At 33.6% G+C, this 15,003-nt stretch overlaps 1 protein-coding gene across 1 annotated transcript in view; it reads right to left on the bottom strand.

Moving 5' to 3' along the window:
* LOC137919756 (zinc finger C2HC domain-containing protein 1C) overlaps window positions 1-15,003 on the bottom strand; it is a 54,287-nt gene that overhangs the window by 6,020 nt on the left and 33,264 nt on the right. The window contains exons 2-7 of the mRNA XM_068762936.1: window positions 7,725-7,880; window positions 6,952-7,155; window positions 5,948-6,031; window positions 4,541-4,695; window positions 3,270-3,363; window positions 515-565 (exon numbers count right to left, since the gene is read on the bottom strand). Coding sequence (XP_068619037.1) covers window positions 515-565; window positions 3,270-3,363; window positions 4,541-4,695; window positions 5,948-6,031; window positions 6,952-7,155; window positions 7,725-7,880 — 744 coding nt within the window. The remainder of the gene's footprint in view (window positions 1-514; window positions 566-3,269; window positions 3,364-4,540; window positions 4,696-5,947; window positions 6,032-6,951; window positions 7,156-7,724; window positions 7,881-15,003) is intronic.

The following is a 15,003-nucleotide window of genomic DNA, read 5'->3' as shown; positions in this document are numbered from 1 at the left end:
ACGGACCCTAAGAGGGCTGATTAAAATAAAAAATATATTCACACCTGCATTGTAACATCACTACCCGATCAAGGCATGTGAAACGAGGATTTGAAAAAACAAAAATCTTATATAATGCACATTTTGAGAGAGCTTATTGGCTTGGGCTGTTACTTAGTACGCGTTTAGCATTCCGGCTTAATAGTGCCCTAGAGGTCTAACTTAGAGGTCTGACTTTTCCATTGCTGTTGCCTGACTAACGATACAAAGAAGAGAAGAAGTGGAGAAAGAAACTCCAGCAACGCTTTCATATAAAATTATCGTTAGCAGTCCTTGTGGTTTACGAACCGACCATGCCGTCAAAGCCTTTAAATACAGCTAAACCTTGTATGCCATCTTACACAAACATATTATTTTGTCACAGATACATTCCTTAACCTCGATGACAGTTATAGCGAATGTTGTCGAAGGCGCTTGGTGCTCTTTTGCATTATCCTATCCACTAATCAAGTGTAGGCTTTATTTGCATACTTACACTATTAGTGAGTCGCTGCATGGCGGGGCGGGGCTTGCCGGCGTCGGGTACCTGTACAAGAGCACTCTGTTCACGTAATCTTAATTTACATTTTGTTAACAACATTTATTACATACTATACATAGAATTTTGACATGTTTACTGTCTGTGACGTTTAGACGTGACAGTCCGATTCAAATTTAGCACGACGCTAATAAGTACTACGTACAAACGGATGCAATCAAGTTGGTTCGAATTAAGTGAAGTATGTGTTTTATAACAGGGTGACCAACAATGTTGTAATTTTTTTTATAATAATGTTGTAGAGCTAATTAGCAAATGGGGAAAATCCTCCTGGACACCTGGGAATGTTGCCCATGTAGTGTCGGACTCTAACGGACTAAAAACCCCATTTGCCAATCTCCCCACTTTTCAAGTTGGTCCATCGACATGGAGTTCGACGCCTTTTGCTCAGATCCTTCTATGCGTCGCCAGGTCAAGGTGTTTCCTCGAATCTTTGTAATTTAAATCGAGGGATAAATTATTAAGATAAAAAGTCATTACATCTTTACAGTACTGTACATGTATTTTCAAATATTTCACTTACGAATTTCCAATTTGTTTTTAATTTCTATCAAATTTGGAAATTCCGTTATTCTCATGACTTACACAAGTGGTCACTATAATTGATAAAGAGTGGATAGTGGCATGATATGAATAAAATATAGATAAAAAAGATATAATTAATATATTAACTCTTATTTGATCGTTAAATTATAATTAATTTATTATTTTAATTATATAATTTTTTACTTTGCTCTGGTTCGCAGTGTTATATTTGTGGAGAAGAAGCAGAAAAAAAAGCATTTAGCAACTTTAGGAGACCAAGTATTATGAATAATGATATTATAAACACTTTAATATAATATTGTATAAAATAGAAATACTTGTTACCAGCGCCAACATGTGTTGTAAAATGGTGACTATGTTTTAGTGTAAACAAGGAGACAAATTCTCATAACAATTGTTATTATTATATTAATTTTGTATTTCATAAATATCTAGTAGATCATTTTCGTAGAAAATCAATAGTACAAATTTCTTATTCGCTCTAAAATGTAATGCTTGCTATACCTCTAAGCACTTTAATTGTTCTTAACAAATAACATGCAAAAATATTTTTGGCCGGGAGTTGAAATTATTTCATCAGCCAACATCTCACACTAACGAAAAGAATATTAAAAAAATAAAATCTTTATTTTCTGTTGTTATTGTTGTTGTTATTATTTATAGATTAAACACATCTATTAACCTTTTATAGTTACACATATTATCCAAGTTTTTTTTTGCCACGCTTCTTCCGATCGATATTGATATCGATAGATAAGCAACAAGCATTGTTCATATGTTGTTGTTTGAATTCTCTACAATTTTATTTTCTACCCTACATATATAATTTATATAAAAGGAGTTTTTATATAAGTTTTGTTGGAGGGAAGACACAACCCGCTCATATGTGACTCGGTACATACCGGCATTGGGTATTTTGATTATCTTTCTTGGCACTTGGCACATTTTTATAACCTTCATATTTCATATTATATAATTATTATATAATCTCTGTTTTCTTTTTATTTTTTTTATAAAGAAAGCGTAATAAATAAATAATATGATTATTTAACCGTTGAAGTGTTGATAATTATAATAACAATTCTCGTACGTAAATTCGACTCTGGTAAAAGTTTATATATCACTTTTGCATCATATATATACAGCTTAACATATTTTCTAAAGTACATGATTTCAGCTGAAATGTAAGTAATTCAGCTTTATGTAGCTAAACTTGCTGAAAAGTACGCCCTACTAATTATTTACACACATAAGAATAATTGCGCTTTTTCACAGAGTAGTGGTTGCTCGGTAGAGAATAGACTTGCGATCGTAGGTCGCGGTTTCGATTCCCGAGATATAATGTTATAATTAACATTTTGTGCATTAATTATATGGGATTGCCATTGCTCTCAAACAAGTCTATGGGCAGTAGTGACCTCTGCGTACCAAAATATTACATTAAATCCCAAATATTTGGGAGAGGCTATGCCTTGCAGTCTATCAGCTGAAAAGAAAGACAGAGGAGAGACACTTTTTTAATACGATTTTTTTTTATTCCAACATCAACTTCATAATTTTTTAATTCTTATTAACAGCCCTTTTGAAAACACATCTAGCAACAAAATACAACTGGGGGAATACAAAGTTCTTCAAACTCGACTAGTTGCGCTAGAAATATCTGACGTATCTATTGGTGGCGTATAAACGTGCACGCTTGGTTTAATCCAAGCGATGTATAGAGTATAATTTATAATTTTTTTTTGAACAAATTGATTATAAATCCTGATTTCAATTTGTATTTTTATATACTTCGTACTTATGGATTCCATTTTGACTATACACTAAATATAAAATTATCATTATATTCACACTTATCTAAAATGAATGTCATTATTACTTCTTTTACGCGGTTTTTGGGAAAATATCTTGTTTTTTATATCACACGATTTTTTAAAGTTGTGAAACATGTGTCCAAATCGACGATATGTCACAAGTATTTTTTACACAACGATAAACGCATTTTTTCAAGAACGTATCTGTCTTGTAAAAAAAGAGGTTGATGTAATTTAACTTTATGTGGTGTGTGTTATGCGGTGTTATAACACTGTTCTGTTTTCATTCATCACAAAAATACTATTGATTGTTGTTAACAATAAGTACTTACTCGGTTCTCGTTCGCGCCTCGTCTGGCCGGAGCTGTTGTAGATATTTGCGGTCTTGGTTTCGTTGGACTTGCTGCTCGTTTTGGTACAGGGTTCCTGTGTATATATCGCAACATTTAACAAATATTTGTGTTTGTAACCTGAAAAAATCGATGTTTATAATGTCTGATAGACATAGTGAATATCCGACCGTCGTTCTCTTTCGCACAAACGGCTATTTATTTTTGTTCTTATTTTAGTAACAACATCTTTTTTTATAATAATAACAATAGATAAATTATTTAATTTTACATTTTTCATAGGAGTTTCACATCTGGACACCTTCAGTAAGAACCTATAGAACATGGATTCACAGACCGCGGCCCGCCGGTCGAATACTGGTGGCCCGCCGACAGCAAAAATAATATTCTCGTACATTCGAAAAATATTGAATTCTATTCCAAAATAGAACCCAAAAAATTTAATAACCTATAACTCTGGCGGCCGGCCCGCCATCAGTTCGTGATTTGCCCGAGTGGCCCCTAGTCTTAATAAATCTGTGCAACCATGCTATAGAAGCTATAGAGATAGTATTAATAACTTTATTTTATGTTATTAATACGGCAGTCTTAACCCAACGGTAGAGGACAGAGACTTATGATCGCATTTCGCGGATTCGATTCCCGGGAAACAATTTTACATAACTCACAGTTTGTGCATTAATTATATAGGATTGCCACTTCTCACAAAAAAGCTTTATATAATTATCACGGCGCTCTACTAAGTCTACGACCAATAACTATACGATAAAGAATTATACAGGATGATTGGTTATATTTGTAAGAGCTTTATAGAAGTGAATGTAAACCCTATCCAAAATGTCTGAGAAATAGTAAATAACGTAATGACAATATAGTAAAGAAGTGTTTATAAAATTCTGTTAACTACATTTTAAAATAAATTATTGTTTAAAATCTGTTGCTGCTGACTTTGTACTGCCATAAGTTATTGACCTGACGTATTTTAATAATAAAAAAAAACAATAAATGTAGAATACTTGAGAGTAATCACTTTATAGAGTGATTGGATATAAATATAAAAAATGAAGCTCTTACATCTATAACCAAATATCCTGTATGCAAATGATTGATATCGTAACTAATACTTTTAAATATGATAATAATAAAGTATGCAGTACATAATTTTTAAACAAACTCGAGTTCACTTTTGTACTTAAAGGAAATGTATAAATAAATAAAAACATATTAAAACAGTAAAAAGTAAGTTGTATTACTTCTGTGCGGGTCGTTTAACTTCCGGCTTCGGTTCGGGAGAGCGAGGCGTGGGCGTGGGCGCCAGCGCTTCCGGGAAGCTCTCATCTTCTATGAGGCAGTTGTTCTCCGCCTTGTCCACCTCATCAGGCGTGAACATGTCACCGTTGACTTTGTTCTAAAAATGTTATCAATAATTATTTATCATAATTTCAGCCATCATATGTTCACAGCTGGGCATAGGCCTATTACGGATACAATACATATGTATCTTATGTCCTTTGACAATATAATAAATATATAATAAACTTTAACTGCCGAAAATTCAGACATAGGAAGTGTTAAAGTTATATAGCAGTAGATGTGATGTGCAGCTCAACTACTACTATTGACCTTTAAAACCTTGATATACCTCCTTTTAATTTACCGGATCTTCTCAAGAAAATATCTACTGCTGAATCTTTTCATGAGTTGGCCCGGCACATTCTGTTAAATCTCAAGGCTTTTAAACGGTCTGTAGCGCTTGGGCAGTGACTTCAAATATGCATATTTGATAAATTTATTTTTATATTTATTTGACGAAAATTATATATAATTATAAAACGCTGAAGTGACTCGCAGCTAGGAGAGTAAAGATCCGTAGCAAATACCGGACAGTTCGGAGAAGAAGCCTTCTCCGAACTATCCGCGATCAGTAAACGCAAAAAAAAATATTTTAAGCGACACACCCTAGAATTACACATTAGAATTAATAAAAAAAAACCTACTATTACCTTGAACTAATTTCTTTTTTTTTTTACTCTTTTTAACTTATAATAGGAATCTGGATAAATAGGTTCGCTACTTAAAAGAACGTAATATAAATCAAGTCTCGACCTAATTATGAATATGTCCAAGTGAACGTTCGAAACTACATTAGATTTCAAATACCAATTAGCCAGACTTATTATTCATAACAAAGTAATTAGAAATCGCATTTTTATTGGTAAAAAAAAACTAATAAAATTACTGCAACTTTCGTAGAGTGATGAAAAAACTAAACGAACCGATACACAAGCACTATAACCTCGTATATTTTTAGTTCACGGATCCTCTTTCGCTCCTTGAACTGTGCTCCGATGAAGCTATAAAAGCTTTCGGGCTAATAGCAACAACATCAACAGAGAATAAGTAACCTCGTAAGATTACACACATATGCACCAAATAATTTAAGCTCCGATCAAGTCAAATATTATTTATACACAATGACTATTTACGCAAAAAAAATTTTTATCGCAACCTTAACAATATCGGTTGTTCACCTAATGGGAACCTAACCACGCCGCGTCTACTGCTTCCGCTGTAATTGTAGAATTGTCTCACGAGATCCAATATTAAAGTTTGAACGCCTTGTTTAGTTCTCGTTGTTTTATTTAATGAAAGTTACTCACCGAATTTTTCAGAGGATTCAAATCCAACTGATGGTTGTGATTTAGGTCACCGGAGGCGTTCACTATGTTCTCAGATTTTTGTATCTGGAACAAGAATTGTAAATGTAATGAACACTGTAATAGTTATGCTATTGCTATGATATTTTACATTTATAATTCGTAAGGAAATAATTATTTTAGCTTCAAAGACACGGAGAATTAAAAAAATAAAAACTTCACTTCACTAACATTAATACATTAATTCGTTATATAATTAATCATAAATACAGACCATCAAATGTGAACGGTTGTGGTCGCAAGTTCGATTCCCAGGTTACAGTCATATATAGTTTATACGATATGCCTGAATTATATAGGATTGTCACTGCACACAAGTAAGTTTCATAGGGTGGGCATAATCACACTGTGATCACTAACCCACTTAACAAGCGTGGTGATTATGTTATATCTCCCCATAGATATCTTTGGGGAAGGAAGGACGACGATATGCCATCGCAGCTCTGCACTTGTAAACTTGGAAAGTTAGAAATATTTTATTTTCCCTGCAAACGCACCCGACATTATCGAATATGTCACAGAAGTTTCTTTACAACTTTACTGAACTTTCTTATATTCAAACTATTTTTGATTACCTTTTCTTCTATAACAAACATATTCATCATTACAGGCGTTATATGATCAATTTTTAAATTGAAAAAACGTGCCAGTAACAACACAGTCATTGCTGCTTAAATTCTAGTTTCCCAAGCTCATCAGATTTAGCACATTGAACTTATACTATATATATATATATTTATTTATATATATATATATATATATATATATATATATATATATATATATATATATATATATATATTGTTTTACTTCCTCAACTTAAATATTTATTCTTTATGTTGGCATGATGTCTTCTTTGGAAACCAAATGGTCGTTATTTAACATATCTTAATTCACTGCGTGAAGACTTGAACTTAATGAATGAATATAAGCGGACGCAAACTCACGATCTGTTTCTTCATACTATGCGTGCTGGTAACATTTGATTTTGCGATCTTCTTATCGACGGTTACCCGCGTGCTGGTGACTTTCGGGTAACCATTGGGCAACGGGTTCCTGGGCTTGGCACGTTCAGTGTTGTGTATCGGCTGCAAGGGGTAGCTTTTGTCGATGCCGGCCTTCGTTCTGCGCTCTTCGAACATCTGCCGTACCTGGGTTAACATCACATAAGTTATAACTTAAATATCCTTTAGTTAACTCTTCACTTCTAACCGACACATGTATGTTACACAGTTTCATTATGAAATCATACATATGAGGCTGAAGGCTCTGAATATTTGACACATTTCATGCCATGTGGGGCGTATACGACCCGCGCTGCACTTTCCGTTGAGACAATTAGCTGTTCTCATCAACAAAACTCACAAACAAAAGAGTCGAATATAGAAAACTTCACATCACGTATGTGCGTGCGTAATGCATATTAAATTTATAAGTTTTTTCTCTAATTATAGCTTTGCAGTATTGAAAAACTGTAAAACTTACGTCTTAAACGTTTTTTTTTTAATTTTCAAAGTGTGAGTTGTATACGCCCCTCGCGACCTGAATGGAAAGTCTTCAAAAATTACTGTGGCATAGAACGTGTTAAATGAAAAAAACATATTAATTGAGATTTTTATCGAGTTGTAACATATTGATTATTTAACCATTGTATGGTTGTGGTGGCGTGTGGTTGCAATGAAAAATAATTATTTATCTTTTTAACGTATGGACATGTCACCTTTCCGGGGTGTACAGGCGGTTGCGCGGGGGAACTGGAAGCACTGGTGGTGCTGGGCGACAAGCGCACTTTGTCCAGCGCACGCGCCTGCTGGGCTTCATACAGCGACGCTATCTTTAGCTCCCGTTCCTGGAGCTGCTTTTGCTGGAACCGTGCCTGGAAACAATTATTTTTATCAGTGGTGTTCTGTATATATTATACCTAACTACAATAGCCAACATTCACACAATATGTTGACTTGGAGAGTTAAGTTTTGAATATTTCGATGTGATGTGAAAGCCGTGTGCGGTTTTCAGTCAGAAACCCCATGGTTAGGGCTGCCACTTGAGACTCTTTTAGCATATCTATTCAAGATTACTCAAAAGACGAATTTTGACACAATTGGTTACAATTATCAGAACATAAAGTACAAATAGAGAGATTTTAGATATTATTTTTTGTTAAAATCCTCTTTTAACTAATATAAAAATTCTTTAATTTTGCAAGACGTCATGGAGTATTTGGAACGAGTTTGTATGTATATATATGTAATGTTAATTAAACCTTTTATCTAATTTATCGCGTGTGTTATTAAATGCAGATTGATATAAAATAAATTGCACGGATCGAATCGAGACGTGGGTTTAATTCTTGATGGCGGGTAGGCTTCCATATAAGGCGGGCTGGATGTGGAGTGTTTAGGCTGTGTCCTTAGAGACGCGGATGTGGAGACGTATCCGGTGTAAAGTTACAAGATTTATTGGTTTCGGGTGATTGGTTATAGTGTAAAAAGTAACAGTTCATTTGCTGCCAAGTAATGTATCTTAAAAATGTACGCTGAATCCAAAAATATAATAGTTTCAGAAATATTAAATAGCATAACGATAATGTAGTAAAAAAAGCGTTTTCTGAATTCGTGTCCTTGTAGACTTTGTACTGTCAAAGGTTGCCACGGGTCTTTCAACAGGAAAATTAAATTAATAAAACATTTCAGAGTTATCATTTTCTACGGGTTGGTTAAAAATCCTTTCTAATCAGCTACACATTCACCCCTTTAAAGTTACATATCTATAAATAATTACCCACACATATGTATTAAAATATTTTTATGTTTTTTCATTGTAACATAATAAACCCGATATATACGACGGTATCATTTCAGTTCTAAAAGTAATAAGCGATCTTTTTACTGCTTAGCCTTGTGTTACACTGCTTTGTCGTGCCGTATCACTTACCATCACGTGAACATTGATCTTCACGTCATATTCACAAAAAAACAATTACTTCTAAATTATATATTTGCATTACGATTTTGTAACTTTATAGTAATAATTTTGTCGCTAAATGAAGACGCAAAAATAAACAATAAATACTATTTAAGAGCTAATATACAAAAGATAATAAAAAATGTTTCTGAGCTTATTGTGAGCTATTTTCAGATTACGGTGCGTTTGTAGCTCTCGGAGGTTTCACTTGTAAGCATGTCTTTTTCAAGAGCTTAATCTAATTCAAGTTTCTATTTAGCAAGGCTCTTCTAAAATTCCTTTAATGTACACAAATGCTTATTGTATATGGTCCTATTTGGCTAGTATTATAAAACAAAAGTTTTTTTTTTATGTTTTTATCACACATAGTAACAATGTTATCTCTCTTTATGTAATAATTACACATTACTATATTTTCTGATAACCTAAATCGGAAATTTTAAATCAATTGCATTTATGAAGTATACGAAATCGCTTCGCTTATGAATGAAATGTCAACCTTAGCACAGGCGGCATCGAGAGGCCGGCGCCTACGCGCCACTGCGCGCGGAGACAACCTGCCGATCGCTAATGTTATTGTTCTATTGAATCAAACGCTTCCGTCCGTTCAGAATATCGACCCGAAGGTCGTTCCACAACAAGAAACCAAACATCCTGTTCTAAATGTGTAACGTGCAATGATCCACTAAGTTATACTAAGGTTTCGCGTCTTATTTATCGTATCGAATGATACATATTAAAATCTATTCTATTCTTTGCAAACTAAAAAAGACAACATATTATTCAAGCCCAAAGTCATGTACCAAGGAGTTTTCTATAACAAAAGATAAAAAAGTCTAGGTTTTTGAGCTATTATTATTGGAATTCTAAAGAGGGATTTCATAGCAGATGTATTTGTACATAATTAATATTATCTTTGAATTCAAATTCATCTTTATCAACGTTAATTCAGCCGTAAAACCGCTGGACGTGGACCTGTCAAATATATATCACATAAGACTGGTTTGAAGCAAAAAAGTTGTTTATTGACTTTGTGGGCGGATATCATATGCTGCGCTTGCCAGTCCGTGGTTTCTATTGCAGGATCTTAAATCTGCTGCGGCCATCTGTTCTAAGTGCTATGTAGCCTGTTCATCGTCATTTTAACTTAACAATCTGGTGGGTTATGTCAATAACTTTTGTTCGTCTGCAAGATTCCAGTTGGGCATCTGCCCATTTCTGATTAGAACTTTTGGAGAAATCCCGAGCATAGCATCTACTAAGCTCTTTGTGCGACTGCGAGCTTGTCCATGAAACTCGAAGTGACTGTATTATGAGTGTGAAGAGAAGTTGAAAAACAAGGTAGGAAAATGGCATCATCGCTTCCCTAATGGTTAATAAAGAAAGCCGCCGCAAATTTTTAGATTATCGCAGAAAAGTTACCAAGTAGGTATTTAATAAAAATCAAGATTATTAAAAAAAATATTAGGTCGGGTATACTAAGAGAAATATGTTAAATAAAAAAGGAATAAGGAATTTTAAATTTTAAATGATATCAAAGAATGGTTCGAAGGAAGAGAGGTGATGTGTGTAAGCATTGTGAATGAAATAAAGAGAACAAGATAATGTATTGAATGGAAAAGGATGTAGCAATAGAAATTGTGAAGGATTAGAGAAGAGAATGAAAATAAAATATTAACAATGAAAATTATAGATAAATTAAGTCTCTGGCCTAAATAAGATAGGGGGAATGAGATGCCCCCGAATAACAGGGGCTATTAAAACAAAAAAGAAGTGTACATTTTAAAATTAAATTAAATAAGGTAATACTTTCGCATTTCAAATCATCAAATATTACTATTTGTTTTAACTGTTTAATAATTGAACTGACTTCTGCCGTCTTTCAAGATAACATATTTGTCATGGCCTTAGTAAACATTCTATGCAATATTGAATGTCGGTAATTGAACGACATTACTAACTAAAGTAATGAGCATCATTAAGAATGCAATGCTAATTGGCTACTGCACAGTGCGCCATTGTGGCAGGCTAATGTGTAACCACCGAGAACTTGAATTCTCTGTTCGATAACATCGTCTGTTACTTTTTTGATTGTATAGTCAAAAATATTTACAATTACACAGTTATAAAGTTGCCTTAATAAGTTACTAGTTTTATGAAATTCAGAAAAAGGTAAGTAGTTCAGGTATTTATCCTTTCATTTTAAAAAAATTACATATTTTGTTAGTGCAAAACGTATATATCGTTTGATGGAATCAGGCGTTACCTCGCGGAAGTCCATCTTAAGCAAGAAAAGGACCAATATTTAGCCACTTCCGCACATGGAGTGGTAGTCATGCAATAAAATTCAAACACAGAGACCTCTGTGTAACATAACTCCTGAAGATGCCCCGTGGAGGGGTGAAACACGTGTTGAGTGATTTGGCGGTGGCGGTTGTGTAATTCGCATTGTTTGCCGCATACGCATTTATCAGCGGGCTGGCGGGCGGTGCATTTTATTGCATGACTACCACTGCATGTGCGGAAGTGGCTAAATATTGGTCCTTTTCTTGTATGTATCGTTTATTTACGTCAGTGTTTTCCAGTGGGGGTGATTTGATCTTTAAGGAAGATAATTAGAAAATGAACTCTACACTTGTTTCTCTTTCGGCTTAATATAAAAAAAATATGTATGTCACCAAAAGGGGGTATAAGAAATTTAAAATGGGGCGTGGCACAAAAAAGTCGTGTAACACTGATCTAGGTCGTAAAAAATGCAAAAAAATACATTTAACTAATCGCATAAGCGCATTTGCTTAGCTCCCAAACATAAGGAGTGTTATTAACCCTACCTCATCTACAGCCCCATCTATATCGAGACAAAGAAATTACACAACTTTGCAATAGTTGTAAACACCTGAAAGTCCTCCTGAAAGGAGATTTCTGGACAATAATAAGTTTTATTACTTCATCTTGATTCGATATGTGTAAGTATTGAACAAGTTCATAGAAATAAGCGCAATGCAGTATCAACACGTATCAATTATGAAATCGATTTTAAATCGAGTGTAAAATATCGACTATGTTTACACGTACTCGAAACTAAGTGAAAGGAATACATTGCAATAAAGTAGCATAGGTTATTCGTTGCAGTAACGGCGTGGGCGCCTTTGTCCTCACGATTCACATAAGCAGGATAATGTGTGGACAATAAGTTCATATATGTACACCTTGTAAACATAAGTTGTGGTTAATGTTTTTGTATTTTTTTACAACAAGCAAGCCAATTAGACGCAAATTCACTTATACAAAGACTACAATTTTATAGTGTTAAATGTTGAACTTGTATTTAGATAACTACATTCATAATAAAAATAATGCTTTTTCATTGAAATGTGACACAGGTTTTGGTAATATATTATAATTTATTGTAATGTTATTATGTTTTTTTTACATAGATGTGTCTATTTGAGTGAGATTGTATAAGATTGTTATGCTTACAAGGTGGTTAGTTTTAGGTGTAAAAGCTTTCAAGGTATTAATGAAAAGCTCATTTTCTGTCAATGTATTAAATAGTAACATACAACCTATACAAAAAACAATATTTTCTTAAAAATGAATGTAAAGTAATGATAATATGGTAGGAAAAAGCATCAAATTTCATCAAAATTCAGAGTACTACATAATTGTAATTGACGATGTCGTTTTGGTGTTGTGTGTCCTGAACATCGAGGCCACCGCCAAGCAACGCTGGGTCGTGTGCTTGAGTGACACATGAAAACTTTATTTAGCACCCCATAAGGCGAGCGTTTTGCTGTTCATATAAAAGTTAGTTAACGACACCATATCTTCACATGGTACAGAAGCGATCATGGTTGTTAAGGACCACAAGATTCTTGGTTAAACGATTAACAAAATTCCGCCAAATCGTGTCAAAATACCACTAACATCTACAACCAGTTGGCAAAGGCAGTGAGGATCACATGTGGTCAAAACCCGGAAATAATAATATATACGTTACAGTGACCATAGCTCTCTAAGCAGCTAACCTGTGGGTTCCGGAGGCTGAAAAGATATACTGGACGTCGTACACCTGGAAACAAGAAAGATCTCCAAGTCCTACCGCATGGTAAACCTAAACGCAGCATTAATTTTCGTGAGGATGTATGTTTATTAGGTTTTGTAACTCTGGCAGCTTTAACTAAAGAAATATAAAAAAAATAAGTGATAATACTGTGCAACCGCAAATTAAATCTCGGCCGTAATTTTTCGTAAAAATCTCACGATAAGATTTTAAGTAGAGAGCCTTCACGGCTTAAAACACTTTATAAGGGTTTTAAAGCGCATTTTTTAAGCAAGCGCTACGGACGTAATGTATTTCACTTTATATTTAAAATTTAAGACTTAAATTAGTAATGCTGTTTAAAACTGTTGAACATTTTGCGTTAATTATTCACAAATATGTGAAATATTCCATAAATGTACGTATTTTATTCAAAGATGTTATCATTCAAGCATTTTATACAACTGATTTAATTTAATTTTCTTTAATTTTCTTTTTAAAACAGGGCAATGATTGCGGGAATTTGTTCAAACAAATACATATACATAAATGTGAACGTGGTATAAGAATATTTTTGACATCAGACAGGTTCCGAGTCCGATTTTGTGTGGACACAGCTGCCTAATTTGGACGGAGTTGTTGCTATGCAATAATCAACAGCTTCAGACTTAGGACAATGAAGACCCCAAACTAACAATGACAAATCTCGTTGTAATTTATTAGTAATATATATAGGTAGCTTATATTTACATGACATATAAGTAACAATACATATCGTATGATTTCATTTATCTAAAAATTTCTTTTGAAAAAAATAATAATGCGGCTAGCTTTTCAATTTCGTCCTATGTTTTGGTCATCATAGGTACGTATATGATTTTTTCTCGAGTTAGAAAAGCCATACAAAATGTTGTGTAACAAAATATATTACAATAAATACTGAGTTTCTAAATTTTTTAAACATAAAGTTTGTTTCGAATTAATTATACATGGTTAAGGCAAGACAACGTCTGTCCCGTCTGGCAGTATAAAGATAAAACACAAGACCGCCTGAATAAGATCGACGTTGTTCCGACCATCGACGTAACATTAATTAGTAGAATTAATATTAATTAACAATGTTACTTGAGAATCACCACCGTAACGTTACTTACGACTGATTCTTTGCATGTAAGTCACATATATTGTATCCGGTATTAAATGCACTTGGCACCTATTTTTTCCTTCCTTGTTCTCTTTATGGATGGCAGCACAGTGTGTAGTTAATGGTTATTTCCTTGTAACCATATAAAATCTGTCACAATGTTTCAAACTATTTGATAGATATACATAGCGTAGACGAAATAAATAATTTAGCAAATATCGAGTGTGGTATAATTACAGTTTATTATGTGAACTATATTTTCGAATGTTATAAACATTACAATTATAGGCAAAGTGAATAGTAGTATCTTTTTAAATCTTTATAAATTTATAAAAGGTTTTGTCATAATTTAGGAGAGAATGTAGCCCTCGTAAATGTATAGTAACATACTCCATACATTGTGGAGATGTATTATATCTTTTATTAAATATAATTCTATTTTATATGACCGTATTTATTTCAAATGCCCTTACCTTTGCAGATATACTTACAATTTTATAATAGTAAATGTTTTTATACTATATCAACGTGTTTCACTCTCATACATATTTCACTGGTACTAATAGGAGGTATAAAAACGAAATATTTCTGTATAGGATTCATCCTGGTGAAGACCGAAAATCAGCTCGTTTCAGGAACTGGCTTCCAAAGTAACATTAGTATTATTTAAAATTTGATAAGGTAGGTCAATCTAATCGGTGAAAGGAGTCAATGTATAGCATAAAAGCCTTCTTAAACTGGCTACGCGGATCGTTAGGACTGAGCCTCGTACCCGCGAACTCTTCACACAACGCGATGGACCCGGCACCTGCAGGGTCAACCCATAGAAAGCTCCAGACGTTACGTCTC

The sequence above is a fragment of the Battus philenor genome, unplaced genomic scaffold (genome assembly GCF_028537555.1).
Source record: "Battus philenor isolate CCGP_79_NKW_IND1 unplaced genomic scaffold, ilBatPhil1.0.hap1 SCAF_17, whole genome shotgun sequence".
NCBI classification, from domain to species: domain Eukaryota; kingdom Metazoa; phylum Arthropoda; class Insecta; order Lepidoptera; family Papilionidae; genus Battus; species Battus philenor.
This window is presented reverse-complemented; position numbering and strand designations above follow the sequence as displayed.